Source organism: Aegilops tauschii, chromosome 7 (genome assembly GCF_002575655.3).
Source record: "Aegilops tauschii subsp. strangulata cultivar AL8/78 chromosome 7, Aet v6.0, whole genome shotgun sequence".
Classification (NCBI taxonomy): domain Eukaryota; kingdom Viridiplantae; phylum Streptophyta; class Magnoliopsida; order Poales; family Poaceae; genus Aegilops; species Aegilops tauschii.
The window spans coordinates 339,678,777-339,700,812 of NC_053041.3; the positions used below are offsets into that span (position 1 = coordinate 339,678,777).

Genomic DNA, 22,036 nt, shown 5'->3' on the forward strand with positions numbered 1-22,036 from the left:
AATAAATGATAATGCATATAAACTTGAGCTTCCTGCAGATTTTGGGGTTAGTCCCACTTTTAACATTGCAGATTTGAAGCCCTATTTGGGTGAGGAAGATGAGCTTCCGTCGAGGATGACTTCATTTCAAGAAGGGGAGGATGATGAGGACATCAATACCATTGTTACACCCACAGCCCCTACTACTACATATACTGGACCAATTACTAGAGCTCGCGCACGCCAATTAAATTTTCAGGTACTTTCGTTTCTTGGTAATGATTCTAATGTTCATGAGAATATGATGCTGCCTAAATTGGATACATTTGTTTTGCTTACAAATGAAGGGCCTGGCATAGATAAGAGGGATGAACACTGGAGCAAGACCAAGTATGGAGAGGATGGCATGCGCAAGGGAAACAAGAACGGAGTTACAAGTGATGATTTCAGGACTTTGAAGCCACCATAATGAGTGCATGAAGCCTTGGACGAAATATACAACATGTCATTTCATAAATTTCGTCCAGAGGCTATTCTAGGTGCTGCGTCACCTTATTATTGGGCCAGGCCCATGTAATTTCGAAATACATAAGTATAGGCTGTTTTTAGAGTCTGTATGTGTGGGGAAACAAGAGATTGAGATGGTTTCGGACCCCTTCCCCAAGGGCCACGAAATCCCCCCCCCCCTCTTCCTCCATATATATAGCCCTTAGGGCACCGTTTAGACTTTGGGTTTTGTTTAGATTAAAGTTCGCCATAGCTGCAACTTCGCGTACTTCGTTTGTGTTCAACATCCAGACAAAGGCGTCACAGAACCCCACCTTGATCAATAAAGCTTTCCTCTTATATTCGCAATATCCAGATTGCAATCTTAATTTCTTGCTTGTTCTTTGTTTGCCTGCAGGAAACAGACCTTCGTGGTCAGGTTGATCGTGCTCCGGCGTGGTCAATAACCTCTCGGAGTTGGTTTAGCGATTGCTAAGGCGCGACGTCCTCGCACGTTCGTAGTCGGATTGTCAAAGTCGACTTCCACCAAAACGATAGCCACCATCTCATCGAAAGACGGGACACCTTTGCCTCTATCAGGTAAGCATTCACACAGGGGGGAGTTAGATCGAACAGTTGACAAAGTTGAAGTGGCAAGCAATTGACAAAGCTGAATGCACCAAGATGCGTGCGAGTTGATGACCGCATTTGCACCAACATCAGAATATCTGACATTAGATCTATATCACTTTCCATAAGCCGTCCGCTGTTCAGGCAGCTTGGGGTTCGGTCCCTTCAACGGGCAACCCCTACGTCGTTCTGCACCATAAACTTGGGGCCACGTCTAAAGCCCTGCAAAGGTGGAGTGACAAGTGGATTGGAAATGTGAATCTTCAAGTTGGGGTGGCAATGGAGCTGATTTACCGACTGGACTTGGCATCCGATTCTAGGACCCTCTCTGTGGAGGAGGTCATTCTTCGCCGTACTCTAAAACGCAAGCTCCTTGGCCTATGTTCGCTGCAAAGGATGATAGCCCAACAAAGATCTAGAATGATCTTCCTAAAGGATGGGGATGCAAATACGGAGTTTTTTCATCGGCATGCGAGGCACCGAAGAAGGAAGAACTATATGACTCGGCTGACTAGGGATTGTGAGACTTTCATGGGGCATGAGAACATTGCTGAGGTGGTGGATGACTACTATGGCAATCTTTTGGGCACTCCCACCCAGCGGGTGCACACTCTCAACCTTGACGCTCTTGATCTCCCAACTCTGGATCTCTCGCATCTTGAGCTTCCTTTTATGGCAGAGGAGGTGGAGTGGACTGTCAAGTGTATGCTGCTGGACAAGGCCCCTGGGCCGGATGGATTCACTGGGAGATTCTATGCCACATGTTGGGGTATCATCAAGGAGGATATCATGCGCGCGTTCCACACGTTCTATCTTGGTGATATGCGAGGCCTTCAGGTGATCAATAAAGCTCTCATATCCTTGCTCCCAAAGGTGGATGGGGCTGTGGACATCAAGGATTTTCGCCCGGTTAGCCTTGTTCATGGAGCTATTAAGCTATTTGACAAGGTCTTGGTGATCAGGCTGGCGAATGATCTTCCTAGACTGGTGGGCGTGCATCAGAGCGCGTTCGTGAAAGGGCGATCTTTGCATGACAATTTCATGCTAGTTCAATGCACGGCGCGGAGGCTATATGCGTTGGGAGATCCTGCGGTGATGCTCAAGCTGGACATCACTAAGGCCTTCGATACTGTCCAATGGCCTTTCTTGATAGAGGTCCTTACCCGGTTGGGGTTTGGTCAGAGATGGATCTCTTGGATTGTTGGTCTCCTAGGCACGGCGGCGACACGGGTTTTGATAAATGGAGTGCCCGGAAATGATATTCTCAACTGCTGTGGGTTACGCCAAGGCGATCCGGTGTCACCCTTGCTCTTCATTTTGACCATGGAGCCTTTGCATAAGCTATTCGAGCTGGCTGCTTCATGTCGTTTACTTGCTCCGCTGGCAAGAGTTGGGATGAAACAGCGGATATCCATTTTTGCGGACGATGTGATGCTTTTCGTCAAGCCGGGTCGTTTGGAGTTGACTGTCACGGCTGACATCTTGGAGGCTTTTGGGGTGGCTTCTGGCCTTCGGGTAAACCAGAACAAGAGTGCGGCCTTTGCTATCCGTTGCTCAGATGATCAGAAATTGTTGGTGGGGCAAACTCTAGGCTTCTCGTTCAGCCACTTCCCATGCAAATATTTAGGTCTACCCCTCACCATTCGGAAGCAGACTCATGCACAGCTGTAGTACCTGGTAAACCAGCTGGCGCGGCGCCTCCCCACATGGCGCGGTTCGCCATGCCCAAGAGTGGAAGACTTTTGCTTGTGCAAGCTGTTCTTTGTGCCATTCCCATTCACGCAATGATGGCTCTGGACCTGCCGGTTAAGACAATTACAGCGATGAACAAAATTATCAGAGGTTTCCTCTGGTGTGGAAAAGCGGAGGCTAACGGAGGACAGTGCTCGGTCGCGTGGGATATTGTGTGCACGCCCAAATGGGCAGGTGGTTTGGGAGTTCCAAACTTGAGATGGCTGAATATAGCCATGCAGGCTAGGTGGCCTTGGCTGCGCCGAGCTGATGCCTTGAGGCCCTGGAGCGAGTTCAACACCCCTGTTCCGACTGAATCTCTACAACTCTTTCGCTCGGGTCCACACTCAACTCTAGGGGACGGCTCTAGTACCTTCTTCTGGGAGGACCGCTGGCTGGACGGGTCTAGGATACAGGATCTCGCCCCGAAGGTGTATGCTAAGGTGCCGCCTCGGAAGCGTACCAGTCTGTCTGTGCGTACGGCTATCCAGGAGGGCTCATGGCCTTTGGATATTAACCCAAATCTCGACTTGGATGAGCTGTGTGAGTACGTGAACCTCTGGCATCGGGTGGCCATCATTCAACTGCAGCCAGACTCACCAGACATCCTCTCTTGGGCTTGGGAGAGCAATGGAGCTTTCTCTGTTAGATCGGCTTATGCGGCCAAGTTCGTAGGAAGGATGGTCAGTCCAACAGCGGATTTTACTTGAAGGTCGAGGGCACCACAGCGATGTCGCTTTTTCTCCTGGTTGGCTTTGCGGAACAGATGCTGGACCTCAGACAGGCTGGCTCGGAGAGGCCTACCGCACCAGGATTCATGTCCGTTTTGCCATCAGAGTGAAGAGACTATCAATCATATCTTGTTGGGGTGTGTTTTTGCTAGGTCGGTGTGGCACGAGGTTTGCACGGCCCTCGTAGGCCGGAATGGGTGCCCGCCACGGTCGACACCTTGGTGACTTGGTGTCAGAACAAGTACACCACGGATGGGCGGTTACGAGACCACCGCACGATCTTAGTGCTCGTCCTTTGGGAGCTATGGAAGCATAGGAATGGTATTGTGTTTGATGGCGAGTCGCCCTCAATTACACGCATCGGAGCCAGGATCTTGGAGGAGGACATGACGTGGGCTACAGTCGGTCTTCTTAAAGGAGATATGGGTGATTTCTTCGGTAGTTTGTCCCGGTGGATAGATCATGAGTAATCCACTTTTGTAATCTAGGTGGAATAGGCGAGGTTGCCCACAACACTGTATAGGGGCTCTTTACCCCCTTTCTATCTTTAATATATTATGCACATGCTTGTGCAAATTTGAGAAAAAATATCTATATCACTTGGGAAACAAAAAAAAACTACCGGCTACTATCTATTTGAATGGAAGGGGATCCTTGGCGCAGTAGTAAAAGCCGTTGCCTTGTGACCATGAGAGTACTGAAAACAGCTTCTGACAAAAATGTAGAAAAGGCAGCGTACAATAGAAAGTGGTCACACCCTTTCCCGAACCCTGCGCAAGCAGGAGCTACATGCACCGGGCTACCCTACTATCTATTGCAATATGCTTCATTTGGCCTCTCATTGCGATATGGCAAGATTTCTTGTCGAATTAAGCAATCTCTTGTTTGCCTGGGAAGACATTTGGCCATCGCTTAGCATCCAAACATGCCTAAGATGAAGAACACGGCGTTCCCGCATGCTGGTGCGGTGATATATGCCCATCAACTAATTCTTGCAAAACCCCGCAAAAAAACTAATTCTTGCAAAGACGGAACATATAAGCACACAAAAACACATATAACTTCTAATGGTACTGTAGTTTTGTGCCGTTTCTACATTAACTACATGCCACTAATCATATACACAAGTTGAAATACAGAATCAGTTGACGATAATTGTCACCATCACAGATTAACACGTAGGAAGACTCCAACAGGAGTGGATTTCATGCTTCTTTATACTTCGTAAGGTCGAAGGTGAGGGTTCTGGAGCAGCTGCATGTCAGATTTGAGTTGAAGGATCAGCGTGCATGAAATATGAAAAAAGGTAATACTAACAAAAGTGCACTTTTCACCTTCTTTCTGAATCCCGATAAACACCAACCAGTGCTTCAGCTTTGTCGTAGAAGCTATCCTTCAGCGATATGACAATACTCTGAAACCCACAACCTCCCTCACCATCTTGCTCTTCGCCAGCACGTTCGCATGACTTTGATCGAATAAACCCAGCAACCTTGGCAACATTTAAATTATCTAGAGCTGCATCGACTTCATCCAGTATGAAGAATGGTGATGGCCTGAAACTGCACAATTGCCGCACATGTTTACGTTTTGGACAAAAGGTCTGCATGTGGCTCACACGCACCACAACAAATGGGGATGTTCAAAAAGAGCAATTTACCCTACCAAACTGTAGTTACAAAGGCCAAGAAAATATAGATTACGTAATCTATCCTACATTGAAAATGGTACGGTACCTACTACATAATCATGGGGTACAGAAGAAACACCAAGATGTATTACAAGCAAAATTGGCGCCTGAAGAGAACATGTGACCACTTAAGCACAATATGTAATTTCTGTATAAATAACTAAGTCATTCACTGCAAACAATGTTACAACTAACTAATGAACAAGACAGTTTTTTTAATCAATAACAGGGAACATGATAAAGGAAATATATTGCCATGTTTACCAGAAATATTTTACCTGTGAATGGCAAAAAGCAATGCCAGTGCAGCAACAGTCTTCTCCCCACCGGATAACTGTTCCATATCCCTAAAGCGCTTCGTAGGTGGCATAGCTGTGTACTTGATTCCATGAAGAAATGGCTCATCTTCATTTTCTAGATTTAAATATGCTGTTCCTCCGAGTGGATGTGTGTGACTTTTTGTTAACTGCTTATAGATTTTGTCTATGCCTTTAGATATATGATCAAAGGCTTCCATGAACAGCTCATACCTAAGCAAAACAATATTCAGACCCAAAAATATATCCTGAGCAGGCAATATATTAACTTGAAACCGAAAAAGATACATGAAATCCGACAATGCTTGATTAAGAATAATCAATAATCTGAGGCTATAGTAAGCTGAAATCAAACACTGTCTGATTTCTTCCAAAAGAATGCAGCATATTATCATATTTTCAATGCCTTTCTGCCCCAAACAAGTTAAGGTAGGCTAGAGTTGAAACCCATAAGATCTCGAAAACATAGTCATAGTTCTGGCACGTGGATAGCTAACTTCGACGCACCCCTGTTCATGGCTAGAAGTTTGATCTACCCAACTTCTCTTGATATTATCAGCACGTTATATATGCACTTCCAATATGCACTGGCACTTCTGGAGGCCTGCGGTGTATGTGTATATGCCCAAACCATCGCACACAATGTTGGACAAGCTTCTCTTCACTTGGTGCTACCACAACTCCATCACACATATCATCATTATACGTGATAAGAGTTGGGGTAGCACCAATTGATGCTCACGTATTATCATGTTTTCAACAGTGAATATATTAGTAAGATCTTGTGTAAATATATTAGAGCTCTGACATAAATTGAGCACTTAGATGAGTGGTTTCCAAAATAGAACACTTCCTGAACATACAAATACTAACATAAGTGACATATTAAGTTTAAGCTGCGGTTTCCGGTCAGATAATGCAGGCTCGTAAGTTTAAGCTGTACTAGAAAGTGGAATTCCATAGAATTTTGCTATTCCTATGTGCCAATCATTCAAGCGAAACTCCACAGTTCGATCAGCATACATTTGTATTGAAAATAAAGAAGCAAGTAAACAGTACCATAACTAGAGACGAAAATAATTGGGCAATACCTTCTTTGCTTGACAGAGTTATACTTGTCAGCCACCTCTCGCTCTTCTTTCCTAGCTGCTTCAAACTTCTCGCTCACCTCTTTTTCCTTCGTTTGAAGTGCTTCATATTGATCCAGTGCTTTTAAGTTTGGAGCAGTGCGTTCAATCTCAGCCATTAGTGTACCTATTTTTTGTTTGAACTCTGCCTCAAGTTTGTCACGGTCAGACAGCCGCACTTCTTTCAGGTAGATTTCACTAAGCTGGTTGTAATCAAGGACAAGTTCCTGTGAGGATGATCCAGTGTCCATTGGATCATTAACTGTAGGAAGCTTTAACTGCTCCAGTTCGCACTTCTCATGAATCTCACGTTGGCGTGATCTAAGTTGAACTATCTGTCCCTCCTACAAGAACAACGATGGCTTCATTACTGCATCAGCCTTTAAGATTGCCAATATGAATTGTCTAAACACAAACCCAAACAAAAACAACGAAGAAATCAATTGTTTAACAGGCTTATCCCTATTAAAACTGTCTAAATGAATATTCGATGAAAGCAGTTGTACTGTTAGAGAAACCTACCTTTAACTTCACTTGGCGATCCAGCTTTGCCAATGCAGCAGCAACACTATCATTCTGTTTCTTTAGTTCCTCAATTGCTGTCTCACATTCATCTGACTTCAACTTCCAGTCTGTTTTAGTGAAGAGTTTCATGAATAAGTACAAAGGTGAATGGAGAAGGAACAAGATGTACTAAAATTTTGGACAAGCTGATATTCGTTATGAAGAGCTCGGTTGACACTCACAAGACGCTTCGTATGGCATGCTCAGTTTAAAATTCACAGCAAGAGCTCGGTTGACACTCACAAGAAAGCTCGATGTTCAAAAAAGCGAAAGCGTAAGCAAAGCGGAAGGCCACACAGTTTAGAGCAATGAGTTATGCGCTTAAGCGTTTTTTGTAAATTGGCCTGAATTTGGCTGTTTTTTAATACACAGGAAAATATGAAACATAGCACATAGGTAACTGAAATAGCATATAAAATGCAGTTCCTCTCACTAGCAGTAGCATCATCTCCTGCCTCCGTAGTTATGCAATTCCTCTGAGTTCCTCTTCAGTGCCAGTGCTCTCTCTTGTGCTAATGCAGCATCACTAGCAGTAGCATCATCTCCTGCCTCCATACTTATGCAATTCCTAGACAAATTTGGCAATGACTAAATGAGATGAGTACAGGAGAGAGGCAGAGCTGCAGAGGAGGAATAGGAGCACTGCTGCACTGGATCTGGAACAGATGAGGAAGAAGAAGAACTAAAGAACAGAAGTACAGAACAGCGGAGTAAGATCTGCATAAAGAACAATGAGAGGAGGAATCAGTCTCAATCTTCACCTGACTGAATAGAGTGGACGTCGAGGAGGACCAGGGAGCCGTGCCTCCAGGAGCCGCCGCAACAGCCTCTCCTTACCCCTCCGCTTCCAACCCTAGCCACCAGGCCAATTTGGGCCGTGGCCTTTATACCCCCTTTCCCCTCCCGTCTACACTTTTCTGTTCCCGCCCGACCGTTTCCATCGCTATTTCATCGATAGGCGCGCGCACACTCAGCCAGCACCTAGCGCTAAATCGACCACTTAATTGCGCTAAAAACACTCAACGCTAAAATCTGCACCCAGGGCAGAAGCGAAGCTAGCCAACACTCAGCACTTAAGAACGATTAAGTGCCGCTGAAAAATGCTTTATTGAACATTGAGAACGCTAGCAGATGTATATTACATTTCAAAACACCATTTAGAAACAATCAACAGAACTCCATAAGAAAATCTTTGCACAAAATACAAGGATGAACTAGTATACCTCTATGGAAAGGAAACAGCAAGTTCATCAGCCCAAACAGTACATATTCAGGTATGGATACTACTAAGCAAATGCACAATGCCATTACTTCTGGTAGAGCTGGAAAACTAAGCTTAAGGAACAATAAGGTGCAATAACTGTGATATGGGTTCTTTGGTACTTAAATTAAGCAGCAATGAACCAATTAAATGGCAAGGGACATGGATCAGCCAACTAGCATCCCTAAAAGAGCCAACTACTTGGCAATCAAGAACTACGGGTGCAAGTGTGGCAAGCCTGCCTGCTAATCCAGTGTCCCACCTCGCAAAGCAAGCCCACATACTTTCTCGTGGGTTGACTGCATATGGCCGCATTGTTCCCGCGGATTGAACCAGGCTGGCTGCAGCGGACAGCCAACATATCCACAAGATGCCTAAAAGATATCCCCACATCTCCTGACAGTAGACTCAACGGCGGCGCCTCCATCTCCACTGGCAACCTTTCTCCTAAGCTGCAGTCATTAGCAGCTCCAAAGGCCTCCCCCCTTACTGGATTGTGGCTAGAGCCCGGCCATTCCTCCACCGCCGCTCTATCTCCGCAGATTGGTGCAGCAGCCGCAGCGACACAGATGGCTGAAAGTGAATATAGTCCCCATGTGTGGTTTTGGTAATAAACAAAGCCCTATGGACTAATGTTTGCACTGAAATATATAGCAGTGATGCATGAAGGAGATTTGATGCATTTGGAATGAATGACATCAACATCAAGATTTGCATCAAGATCATTGAGTTCTAGTGATGAATCTATTATGATCAAGTAGACTTCGTATTGATTATTTTTTATTCAATCATAGAACTCAAAGATTGTCATGCTTGGGCTTATGGGTTGAGGCATGATGGATCAAGACCTCGAGACAATGATTAAAGAGAAGAATTCCATATATGGCTCAAAGATGAGATTATGATGAGCTCATATGGTGAGTCATTGTTGATAAAGTCTTGAAGCAAGTAATTCAAGTAAAGAATTCATTGTGCCTCTCAAGATATTGTGATGAAGCATTTAGAAGAGCAAGTAATGACCAATCTAATAAACATGAGAAACTCGACATGGTGATGAGAGAATTGAGATATTGGTTATCATGTCTCGAAGCAATAAAGTGAAGGGAAGAGTTCAATGTGGCTTCAAGACATCAAGATAGACTGATAGAGTATGGAATAAAGATAAAGGTTGACCAAGATAAAGCTCAAAGATTGAATTCTAGACGGTCGACACACAAGCGCAAATAGTGTACCACATGGGATCTAGTGATATGGTAAGCACTTGCGAATTGTATTTTGTGAACTAACCCATACTATGTGTTCTATGTCTATATGGGTTAGGTGATTCTCATGGGCTTGCAACAAAAGAAAGATTTCAAGTAGCCCATGTGAGGATGAAATCAAGTGAAGATGGGCATCAAGGTAGATAAGGGCGAGTTCAAGATAGGTATCTCGAGGAACTACAAGCTTGAAGCTTGCGGATGATCACGTGATGGACATGTGAAGATGGTCTACACGAAGAGGCTTCCCATAAGGTTATGAGTGATATATTCGAAGAATTTAAACAAACTTCGTAGAGACTTTGATGAATGGACATATGCTTGAAGCTTGAAGGTCCATTGAAGTATGATGGGTACATGCGAAGATGATATACAAGACAATGCTTCCCATATGGTTTATGGGGGAGCTATTTGTAGTCTTCACCAAGTGACCGTGATCAAGAACTTCATGTTACTGATCACACTCAACGACAGGAATGCGCCTTGATGATGTGCTGTGCTCAGCAGCCATTTTCTTACAACATCAAAGATGGAGATGGAAACAGCCTCTTGCAGAAATGTAGGGAAAGCTGCGTACTATAGACCCAAAGTGGTCAGACCCTTCCCCAGACCCTGCGCAAGCGGGGGCCACGTGCACCGGGCTGCCCTAGGTTGGGGATGGAACGAGTTGGAGAAGATACAGGTGCTATGAGATTTGTGTTGCCATGTGCCATCTTCTAGGCTGGATCTAACTTGATGGAGAAAACAACCAGGTCTTAGAGGAATTTTTTTTCATATTTCTAGTTGTTTTATTCTTCAGTTTTTAGTATTTGAAAATGCACAACTGAAACCATCAGGCATTCATTGGGACTAAAAATTGTGGCGTATGCAGGCTGCCACATTAACCGGCGAAGCTTGCGGGCAATGCGGGCTGCCGCATCAACCTAGCTCAACCACAAGCAGAGAAGGCAGGTGCGGGCTGGACGCATCCCACCCCACTTGCATCCTTGTCAAGGACTATAGAAAAATAGACAAGATACTTCAGAAGTGTACCTTCAGCCTCAGCCTTCAGCTCTTCCATCTGATTTGAAATATGTTCAGCATCAGCCTTAGCACGAGTTTCTCTCTCCTGCAAGCCCTTCAGCTCCTTCTCTAGGGTCTCATGTGTGTTGTTTAACTTTGCAATCGGAGCATGCATATCTCTCTTTTGTTCATATTCCAGCCTGCAGAACAAAATCATGCCCCGAACGCCATATGAGGTATGCACATGAAAGTAAATGTAGACTTGGCCAGTTGATTTCCATGAAAACAATAAATGAAGGATTACTTACTGGTATTTCAGTTTCGATAATTGATTGCTCAGACTTAGCTTCCTCTCCTGCAGTGCTTGAGCATCTTTCAGTTGCTTTTCTTCATATTCACGAATGTTCTTCACACCAACTGACATGCTAAAATCCTTGTAGATCCTGTCGACTATCTCATTTATTTTTTTCTCCCGCTTTCTTACTTCCCGTTCGTTTTTAGCAAGACGGCTTTCCAACTAAGAAAATTATGTATTAGTGACTGGTGCACAAGTGACACTTGGAACCTGACTTAAACAACAGTTGAACACATGTATATATCACCTCCTCCTTTCCTGGCTCCAGATGATCAATTTCTTTCTCAATATTACGTTTCTCAGATGCCAATTTGTGTAGCTTCTCTTTGAGATTATTCTGCACACAAGAAATAGTATTAGAAACAGCCAGGAAATAGCACTGTTCTAGGAGAGTTTAAAGTATTGTCAAGGGTAGTCAAAACTATCTACCAACCTGTTCGACATTCGAGTAATGTAACTTTTTCTCGAGTCCAGTTATTTTCTCAGATACAGCAAGCTCCTTTCTCTGCAACTCCCTGGGGGAACCAAGTTCGGACATTTCAGCCTCTAGCTTACTTTTCTTCTTCTTCAGAGCTACATCACATATAGCATGAAGACCCAGTAAGGCAAATTACAAGATATTGCACATATCTATTGGTAATAATAGAAAAAAAAGGATATGTACATTCTATTCTGCTGTCGTCCCATTTATTTGATCTTGCTTCCATTCCACCGCTTACTCCACCAGTCATTGTGCCAGATTTAGTCAAAAGTATCCCATCGACAGTAACGACTAAATACATACGTGTGAGAGCCAAGTAAGCATAATTTTTTTTAGAAAATTTCATTTCAGAACATGAGCGCATGCACTTACCCTTGTACCTTTCACCACTCCAACTAAGAGTTTTAGCTTCATCAAGTTTGTCACAGACAAGTGTATTCCCAACAGCATACAGAACTGCTTTCTCCAAAGCTCGATCAAATGTATAATGTTAAGGCACAAATGACAAACAAAACCAAACAATTTGGCACAAATGTTTGCGTTTGACCATAAAAAGTCATTGAAATATAGCTCATCGACAACTGACACAAGAAGCAAAAGACTGCACCAAATAACAAAACCACAAGCAAGCAAGTGTGCAAACAAAATTGAATAATGATACTAGTCTAAAAATAAGTGAAAGGGCCTTTGAAGTTTTCTGGGGGAAACAGAAATGAATTTTTTATAGAAAATGGATATCCACATGGGGGCAATCAAGGTTGATAAATGTCAACAGCTCTTCTCACTCCATGGAATGATGCATTACAAATTTTTACAACAAGTATAAACTGCAAAAGCAATATTATTCAGTAAGGCAGATAAAATCATCTGATAGATGAACATTTGATTTGATCACTGAAAACTCGAAAGGATACCCAAAAAAAGGAGCATGCAGCAAAATTCACCAAGATACAGAAAAAAAGGATATTGTATCACATCAAAGATCAATTGTGCAGATCCTCCAAGGGTACGCAACCTCTCGGTTATTGGCTTCACACGGATCGATTGTAAGGGAATAAATGTCTGTGGAGGAAGACGTTGTTCCTTCAAATACTGCAGCACAGGAGACATAAAGTTACTGCACATTCTGGATGATGCCAAAAGTAAAGAACCAACTAAAATCAGAAAATTCTATAACGTGACAAACACAAATGCAAAACGTGGTTGATGGACTGTTCCTATTTGGTTGATATCTTTTGTTTTGCCAGAAAAACAGCTACAAAGTGTGGTTTGCCACATCTTTTTGGTGTACGAATTGTTTGCCACAGCTATGTCAAAATAATGAGTGTAAGACAAGTGGGCAAGGTAGCTAAGAAAGTGTGGCATTCTACGACAGTGGATATGGAACTACAGTAGCCTCATTCAGGTGAAGTTCGCCCAAGGCAAGTCTTGCAATAAGAGTAGCATGTGCTTTCGTCCTTAGGGTGCTATCCATCATGCACCAACCATCCGTCCATGTGACTTTGACATCCATTTGATAAGTTGAAACCCATCCAAGTTTCTTTTAACGCTTCACATGAATTATAGGAAGATTCCATAGATTGGAACTACATCGATTTTTAGCATACACACATCTCTTCGAAAACCATGCAAGCAAATATAAATGGCGCACTGGTTGTTCGATTTCATTTAACAAGTGCTATGTATTCTGGAGAAATACGTTTTGAATTAAACAAAAAGTAAGTAATAGCATTCACTAAAACGGACAGTATAATTTGTTCTCCAAATATATAAAAAAAATGTTGGAAGACAAGCTAACTAAAATCATGAAAGCAGCACCTTAATGCATTCCTTTCCTGTGCTTTCATCTTCAACCACTACTGCATCCATGAATTTTCCCATGGCAACAGTGACAGCAAGGTTGTATTTCTTTTGTGAGGGCCGACAAAGTTCAGTCATGCGACCATGGACTCCAGGGAATAGCCTCTTAAGACTCTTAACAGTTTCTGAAAATCGAGCATCCCGCTCACTTTCATGCTTCACAGCTTTGAGTTCACGTAACTGCGTATCTATCTCATCCACCTTCTGCTTCAATGTCAGATACTTAGCTCTGCATAAAGTTTAAAAAATAATGTATTGGACATCAAAATTCAAAACTGACATTTATGGTAGAGCAAAAGTTAATACACTGAATGATTCGAACAAGCAACCCATCGAGATCAAAGGACTTTGCTATGGACTAACCCTGAAGATTGGCGTTCCTTTGCAATCTTGTTATGATCCTCGCGTAAACGTGTAAGCTCATCTTCATGCTTGGGGATTGAATGAAGAATCTTATTAAGCTTTGTCTGCAATTCACTCTCCTGTGATGATATCTCATCAACACGGCTACGCAGCTGTTGCATATTCTCCTCTAAATTCTTTTTGGCTTCAATATCAGCATTTAGCTCTTTGTCTAATACTTCCTTCTCATCTCGCAGCTTTGCTGTCCTCATTCCTGCATCTTCCTTACTGTAACAGAAGTTAAGGTCCAATGAAGCCGTCATAGGGATGCACGCACAAATATCAAAAGAATGCAAAGACATTGTTCAAAAAGTTTAAATTTATCCATTTTGTCGCAGTTATTCATAACTAATAAAAAAACTCAAATGCTCACAGATTTTGCGAGGTAGCGAAGGTGATTGTAAAACCAAATCATACAGTATGGCCTTGTTGCATGTACTATCTACCTACAGACTTGTCTTACCCCCCCCCCCCCCCTCCCCTCTCACAAATAGATGTTCTAGCATTCAAAGTTTGTTAAGAAATACATATCATTCTACGATTTTGAGACTCGCTCGCTCATTCAACTCCCAAGTACTCCCTCCATCCCATAATGTAAGACCATTTTTTACACTAGTTTTATGCCTAGAAACTAGAAAGATAGACAAGACACAATGGTGTTACTCTCCTTAGATAGTACACTAGTACACATGGAGATACGACAGTCAGACTCACATTCTATGATATTCCTGGACTTGGTCATCGGCTAATTGCAGTTTCACTCCTTTATCTTGGCCTTGCTCGTTCAACTCCTCAATAGCACTTGTGACATCAGCCAAAGCACTCTGCAGCCTTTTCATCTCTTCCAAATGTTTATTGTTATCATCCTTCTTTTTGTCAATCTCTTTGTTGCAGCTTTTGATTTTGGATTTGAGCCGAGATATTTGCTCTTTCAATCTAAGAAGCTCGGGTTGCTGAAGAAGAAACATATCAATTAGGATGTAATTAACATGCCCAATCCATAATTTCAACGACATTGGTACGCTCTAAATCTCTAGAAGGCAAGCCTTGTTTCACCTACTAATAAGAATTCTACTACAAATTCTAAATTGCAAGAAGCTAAAAATTAAACACGTAATTAAGAGCAAATACAATGATCAGCAGCTTAATAGATGGATGTGAATCTAAAAAGCATACAAGTCATTCTGGTAGGCACAAGTTGAAAAGAGAGGGGGGGGGGGGGGGGGGGGGGGTTCTAGTTGTATGATGCCACGAGAACAGAAGAAAAGAATTTGAAAGCTCCTCATACAGCCACAAACAGAAATGTCGTGATGGAAGTGGTGGGGTTTAGGAGTGAAAATAAGGCACCTACCTTTTTGTCAATATCAACCTTTTTCTTCGACATACTCTTCTCGCATAAGGTAATTTTCTTGAGAAATGCACTTTGCTCCTTCCTTTTTGCAGCAAGTCCATTGTCAGAGGATTGATTATCTTCGCGCGCTTGCTGAAGAGAACGTCTATCATCCTCAAGTTCGGCTTCTATTGCTTCCATGTCTTTTTCAATGCTGTAGAGTTGCCATAGGAGATGCTCTGTTTTTAACAGTTTCTGAAAACAAGCAAAGACATAGGGCGCATAATGTGAATATTTGGTAAGTAACCCAAACTTGAGATTTTTCAGAACAAAAGAAATGAGTGTGGGAGAAGTACCAGGTCCTGCTGTAAGCGCAGATGCTTCTCTGCCTCTTCCTTCTGCGCCTTCTTCTGCTTCCTCTCCATGACGATGGTCCTTTTCTCTTGATAGACAAGTGCAGATTTCTCTTCGGCACTGGTTTTCTGTTCCTCCAATTCGTCGTACTCCCTCCTGAGCTCGTCAGAGCCGGCAATCTGCTCCAGAAGTGCAGTGAGCTCCTTAGGATTCTTGGAGGCAATGGATTCCACGTCACCCTGCAACGCAAATGCTCATGTCACGTCTCCGGAATTATTGCTAATCGAGGAGGAAGAATTAGTGAAGACCTGGAAAACGAGGAAGTTGCGGGCCTTGACGAGAATGCCGAGGGATCTGAGCTTGGCGTTGTAGTCGTCCCACGTGACGAGTCGGCCATCGATACGGTACTCGCTGCCACCGGCGCCGGTAATGGTGCGGGTGAAGTGAAGCTCGCCGCCGGTGCCTGGGAGGTTGTAGACGAGGCGTACGGAGGCCCTGCGACCCTTGGCCTCCTTGTCGCGGTCGTCGAGGGCGTAGATGAGGTCCTTGAGCTGGGCGCCACGGAGGTGTGCGGAGCGGACGCCGAGCACAAAACTGATGGCGTCCATGAGATTGGACTTGCCGGCGCCATTGGGACCGATGATGGCCGTGAAGTCGAAGAAGGGGCCGATGGTCTGCGTTCCCTTGTACGACTTAAAATTCTCCACCTCCAGCCGATGGATCCGCCCACCGCCGCCTCTGCTGCTGTGTCCAACGGAGGCCGCCGCGGCCGCCATGTCTTCCCCGCCTCCTTAGTTCCCCTTGCCCTTCCTAACTGAACTAGGGTTTTCGTCGAAGGGAGATTCGAAGTGCACGGGGAAGGAGACGGATGCCTGTTGCAGCCATCCAGGGCCGTTTTCTGCTCACATTTAGGCCCACCGATTCAATGGACTACGCAATATTCCGCGGAAACATTCCCTCTTTGTGACAAAGAAAAATCTCCACCGCCTAAAAATGATGAGTTTAGATTACAAAATTAGATAAACGTTACATCAGCCAATATGTGCTGATAAAAGACACAAGTACAAGGAGACTGAAATAACATTTACAGGCAGTGCAACATGATAAATGCAATATTTTCAATAGAATTTTCATTATTTTCAACGGCCACATGAGCAACAGGTGCCTCTTGCTGCATCTGGAGGACTACAGCTCGAGGCAAGCTAGGAAGCGGTATAATAGCCTCTTATTCATTAACAGGCATGATTTTCACTTAGCCAATCAATTCATCGTGTGGGTAAGCCAACATAATATTAAGCATACCAACTCCAAGATTATGAGCATCATTAGGAGAAAAACATGTAAGTTAACAGGTACATTGTGAGCCGTCTGGTTAACCTCTTCACTCAGTGGGTTGCCTCCAAATTGAATATTGTTTGAAATTGTCCCATCCAACAAACAAACAGTAGTCGTAATACTATTTTTTTTCATCCTGAATATGAAGAGCCTCCTCTTCACCAACTTACCGCAGGTTCTCATTCGCAGTCATTATCAAGTGTCCATTATTATTGGATTGGCTGTTGAAAAGCCCAATGAGCATCTTCATTTGTCATCCATGTCGGCATCCTCTTGGATATGATCATGCCCATGTTGTGGCCCTAGAGGGTTCAAACCAGGAAAATCAAAAGGTTGATGGAGCATTGGGTGTGTGTCAACCCTAGGAAGGGGATTGGTCTTTATAGGGGGGCGCATGGTGGGGATTGTTGCATGGAAAAAAAAGTTCTACAAAACACTCAAGATATATTCTATGGAGATGCTAGCAACGAGAGGGAGAGGCTACATACCCTTGTAGACCGAAAGTGTCACATGTACGGCTCGGTCATACACTTCATAATGACCTTGGCATAGCCGTACTCCCTTCGTGATCCAATCCAATCTAGCACTTCACGAATGGCACCTCCGAGATGTTCACACGTACGGCTCGGCGATGTCTCCTCCTCCTTGATCCAGCAAGTAGGGTGGAGAGGTAGATGGGATCTAGGCCAGCACGACGGCGTGGTGGTGATGGTGGTAGTGGAGTTTCTGCATGGCTTCACCAAGCGTTGGGGTGAAGGGAAGTGAAAGGAGAGGGAGGGCGGCGGCTAGCAATGGGATGGGTGGTGCGTCAGCCTCTCTCCTCCCTTTTATATAGGGGGTGAGGGGTGTGGCCAGCTCTGGCCACCCCTCCAAGCCAAGGGGTGGATGCCCTCTCCCCAGCCGCATGGGCCTTAGGCGGAGTGGCGCCTGGCCCATCTGGGCTGGTGTGCCCTCCCTAGGGTCCATGAGGACTCTCCGAGGCAGGTGGACCCTTGAAACCTTTCAGGACTCCCGATACAATGTCGGCAACCCCCTGAACTTTTCCGGTACCCTGAAACCCACTTTCCATATATAAATCTTTACTTTCTGACCATTCCGGAGCTTCTCTTGGTGTCCCAGATCCCATAAGGGACTCTGAACTACCTTCGGTCTTGCCAACATTAATATCCCAATACTACCCTAGCGATCGAACGTTAAGTGTGTGACCCTATGGGTTCTAGAACATGCAGACATGACTGAGACACCTCTTCGATCAATAAGCAGTAGTGGGACCTGGATGTCCATATTGACTCCCACATATCCAACAAAGATCTTTATCGGTTTGAACCACAATAATCTCTTTGTCCTGCGATATGTTCCTTGCCCGAGATTCGATCATCGGTATCGCCATACTCCAATCTCGTTATCGGCAAGTCTCTATACTAGTTCCATAATACAAGATCTCCGTGACTAAACTCATTAGTAACTTGCTTGCAAACTTTTCATGGTGTTGTATTACCGAGAAGGCCCAGAGATATCTCTCTATTATACGAAATGACAAATCCCAGTCTCGATCCATGCAACCCATGATAGAGGCGAGGGGCCCGATCTTTCGATGAGACGTTGATACGTCTCCAACGTATCTATAATTTTTGATTGTTTCATGCTATTATATTATCTGTTTTGGATGTTTTATATGCATTAATATGCTATTTTATATTATTTTTGGGACTAACCTATTAACCTAGAGCCCAGTGCCAGTTCCTGTTTTTTCCCTGTTTTTGAGTTTCGCAGAAAAGGAATACCAAACGGAGTCCAAACGGAATAAAACCTTCGCGATGATTTTTCTTGGACCAGAAGACAACCAGGAAACTGGGAGATGAAGTCGGAGGAGCCACGAGGCGGCCACAAGGACGGAGGGCGCGCCCAGGGGGTAGGGCGCGCCCCCCACCCTTGTGGGCCCCTCGTGCACTCCCTGACCTAATTTCTTCGCCTCCCAAACCAACAGAGGCATCCTCGAAAACACTTTTCCACCGCCGCAACCTTCTATACCCGTGAGATCCCATCTAGGGACCTTTTCCGACACCCTGCCAGAGGGAGATTCGATCACGGAGGGCTTCTACATCAATTCTATTGCCCTTCCGATGAAGCGTGAGTAGTTTACCACAGACCTACGGGTCCATAGCTAGTAGCTAGATGGCTTCTTCTCTCTATTTGATTCTCAATACCATGTTCTCCTCGATGTTCTTGGAGATCTATTCGATGTAATACTTTTTTTGCGGTGTGTTTGCCGAGATCCGATGAATTGTGGATTTATGATCAGCTTATCTATGAATATTATTTGAATCTCCTCTGAATTCTTTTATGCATGATTTGATATCTTTGCAATTCTCTTCAAACTATCGGTTTGGTTTGGCCAACTAGATTGGTTTCTCTTGCAATGGGAGAAGTGCTTAGCTTTGGGTTCAATCTTGCGGTATCCTTTCCCAGTGACAGTAGGGGCAGCAAGGCGCGTATTGTATTGTTGCCATCGAGGATAAAAAGATGGCGTTTTCATCATATTGCTTGAGTTAATTCCTCTACATCATGTCATCTTGCTTAATGCGTTACTCCGTTCTTTATGAACTTAATACTCTAGATGCATGCTGGATAGCAGTCGATGTGTGGAGTAATAGTAGTAGATACAGAATCATTTCGGTCTACTTGACACGGACGTGATGCCTATATTCATGATCATTGCCTTAGATATCGTCATAACTTTGCGCTTTTCTATCAATTGCTCGCGAGTAATTTGTTCACCCACCATATTATTTTCTATCTTGAGAGAAGCCTCTAGTGAAACCTATGGCCCCTGGGTCTATTTTCCATCATATAAGTTTCCGATCTAATATTTTGCAATCTTTTACTTTCTGATCTATAAACCAAAAATACCAAAAATATTTACTTTATCATTTATCTATCTCTATCATATCTCACTTTTGCAAGTAACAGTGAAGGGTTTGACACCCCCTTTATCGCATTGGGTGTAAGTTGTTTGATTGTTTATGCAGGTATTCGATGACTTGTGCGTTGTCTCCTACTGGATTGATACCTTGGTTCTCAAACTGAGGGAAATACTTATCTCTACTTTGCTGCATCACCCTTTCCTATTCAAGGGAAAAACCAATGCAAGCTCAAGAAGTAGCAGGAAAAATTTCTGGCGCCGTTGTCAGGGAGATTTATGCCAAGTCAAGTCAAGATTATTCTCCTGTCAACTTGCCAATTTCTGGCGCCGTTGCCAGGGAGATCTACACCAAGTCAAGACATACCAAGTACACATCATAAACTCTCATCTCTTGCATTACATTATTCACCATTCTCCTCTCGTTTTCCTCTCCCAGACTTCTAAAACGATTTTCGAAAAGATTTGCCTTTTCTTCGCCCTTCTTTCGTTCGTATTTTCGTTTTCCCTTATGTCTTACTTGGTTTGTTTGCTCGTTTGCTTGGTATAATTGTGTGTTTATTGAAAATCAGAAGCAAAGAGTTCATGGATCCTCATCCACTTGCTAATCTTTTTAAAAGATCCAACTATGATGAACCAATTGCTAGTGAGTTGAATGCACTAGATTATCTTTATGATGTTTTGCTTGAAATTCATGAATCTGAAAATTGTAATGAAGTGCTTTATGAAGTGATTCACGACAGATCCTTGAACAAAAAGCATGATTACAATGATGTTATTATAAATTCTGTTAATGTCAATTGTGCTAATAATATGCAAAACCCCAAGCTTGGGGATGCTAGTTTTGCTATGTCCGCTACTTATTGCAATGATCATGATTGGGGTAATAATGCTTCTTATGATTTTGAAATTTTATTTAAGCCTCATGATGAATATCTTTGCGATAATATTGAAAGTGGGTTTGGAAGAGTGTCAACTCTAGGTATAATGATCCCACTACTTTGGAATATGATCAATCTTATGAAATTTTTGATAAAAGTGGGATTGGAGAGGTCATGACTTTATTTGATGATAATCCCACTATTTTGGAAGATTTTCAACTTCGCATGCATGTGGATCGTGTTGAGAATATGTTCTGTGATAGCTATATTGTTGAATTTGCTTATGATCCTACATGTAATTATTATGAGAGAGGAAAATATGGTTGTAGAAATTTTCATGTTACTAAATTTCCTCTCGTTATGTTGAGATTGCTATTGTTTCTTTCTTCTTCCTTGCATATGCTAGATCTTGCTTGTCTTGATAATTTGTTTTCCTATAAAATGCCTATGCATAGGAAGTATGTTAGACTTAGATGTGATTTTCATATACTACATGATGCTCTCTTCGTGTTTCAATTGATATCTTTCATGTGAGCATCACTAAAATTATCGATGCCTAGCTTAATGGCTTTAAAGAAAAGCGCTTGTTGGGAGACAACCCAATATTTTTCCTTGTTGTTTTGCAATAAATATTTCATCTAGCCTCTGGTTAGATGTGGTTTTGTGTTTTAATTAGTGTTTGTGCCAAGTAAGACCTTTGGGATAGCTTACGGTGATAGTTGATTTGATCTTGCTGAAAACAAAAACTTTTGCGCTCAGTCCCAGAATTTTTAAAAATCACAGAAGCGTGATAAAATTCTGAATTTTTTACACAAAATTTATATACATATTGCCATATTGTCCTAATTTTTTAGAATTTTTGGAGTTACATAAGTATTCGAACTGGCCAGATTACTATAGACTGTTCTGTTTTTGACAGATTCTGTTTTCTATGTGTTGTTTGCTTATTTTGATGATTCTATGGGTAGTATCGGGGGGGGGGGGGGTAAGGACCATGGATAAGTTGAAATACAGTAGATATTACACCAATATAAATAAAGAATGAGTTCACAACAGTACCGAAAGTGGTGATTTATTTTCTTATACTAACGAAGCTTATGAGATTTTCTGTTGAGTTTTGTGTTGTGAAGTTTTCAAGTTTTGGGTAAGGATTTGATGGACTATGGAATAAGGAGTGGCAAGAGCCTAAGCTTGGGTATGCCCAAGGAACCCCAAGGTAATATTCAAGGACAACCAAGAGCCTAAGCTTAGGCATCCCCTCTTTCGTCTTCGTCTATCGGTAACTTTACTTGAGGCTATATTTTTATTCACCACATGATATGTGTTTTGCTTGGAGCGTCT

The 22,036-nt window shown here is 43.2% G+C and overlaps 1 protein-coding gene across 1 annotated transcript; it reads right to left on the bottom strand.

The window, feature by feature from the left end:
• Positions 1 to 4,595: 4,595 nt before the first annotated feature.
• Positions 4,596 to 16,522, bottom strand: LOC109787472 (structural maintenance of chromosomes protein 1). The gene is made up of 18 exons (XM_020346021.4): positions 15,868 to 16,522; positions 15,562 to 15,798; positions 15,227 to 15,460; positions 14,590 to 14,828; positions 13,837 to 14,103; positions 13,432 to 13,702; positions 12,581 to 12,705; positions 11,986 to 12,095; positions 11,797 to 11,904; positions 11,566 to 11,705; positions 11,380 to 11,469; positions 11,086 to 11,294; positions 10,808 to 10,977; positions 7,214 to 7,323; positions 6,656 to 7,035; positions 5,526 to 5,777; positions 4,892 to 5,119; positions 4,596 to 4,811 (listed from the first exon to the last, which is right to left on the bottom strand). Exons 1-18 carry the CDS (start codon positions 16,333 to 16,335, stop codon positions 4,763 to 4,765), a joined length of 3,687 nt encoding a protein of 1,228 aa, XP_020201610.1. The 5' UTR covers positions 16,336 to 16,522; the 3' UTR covers positions 4,596 to 4,762.
• Between the last annotated feature and the right edge of the window lie 5,514 nt (positions 16,523 to 22,036).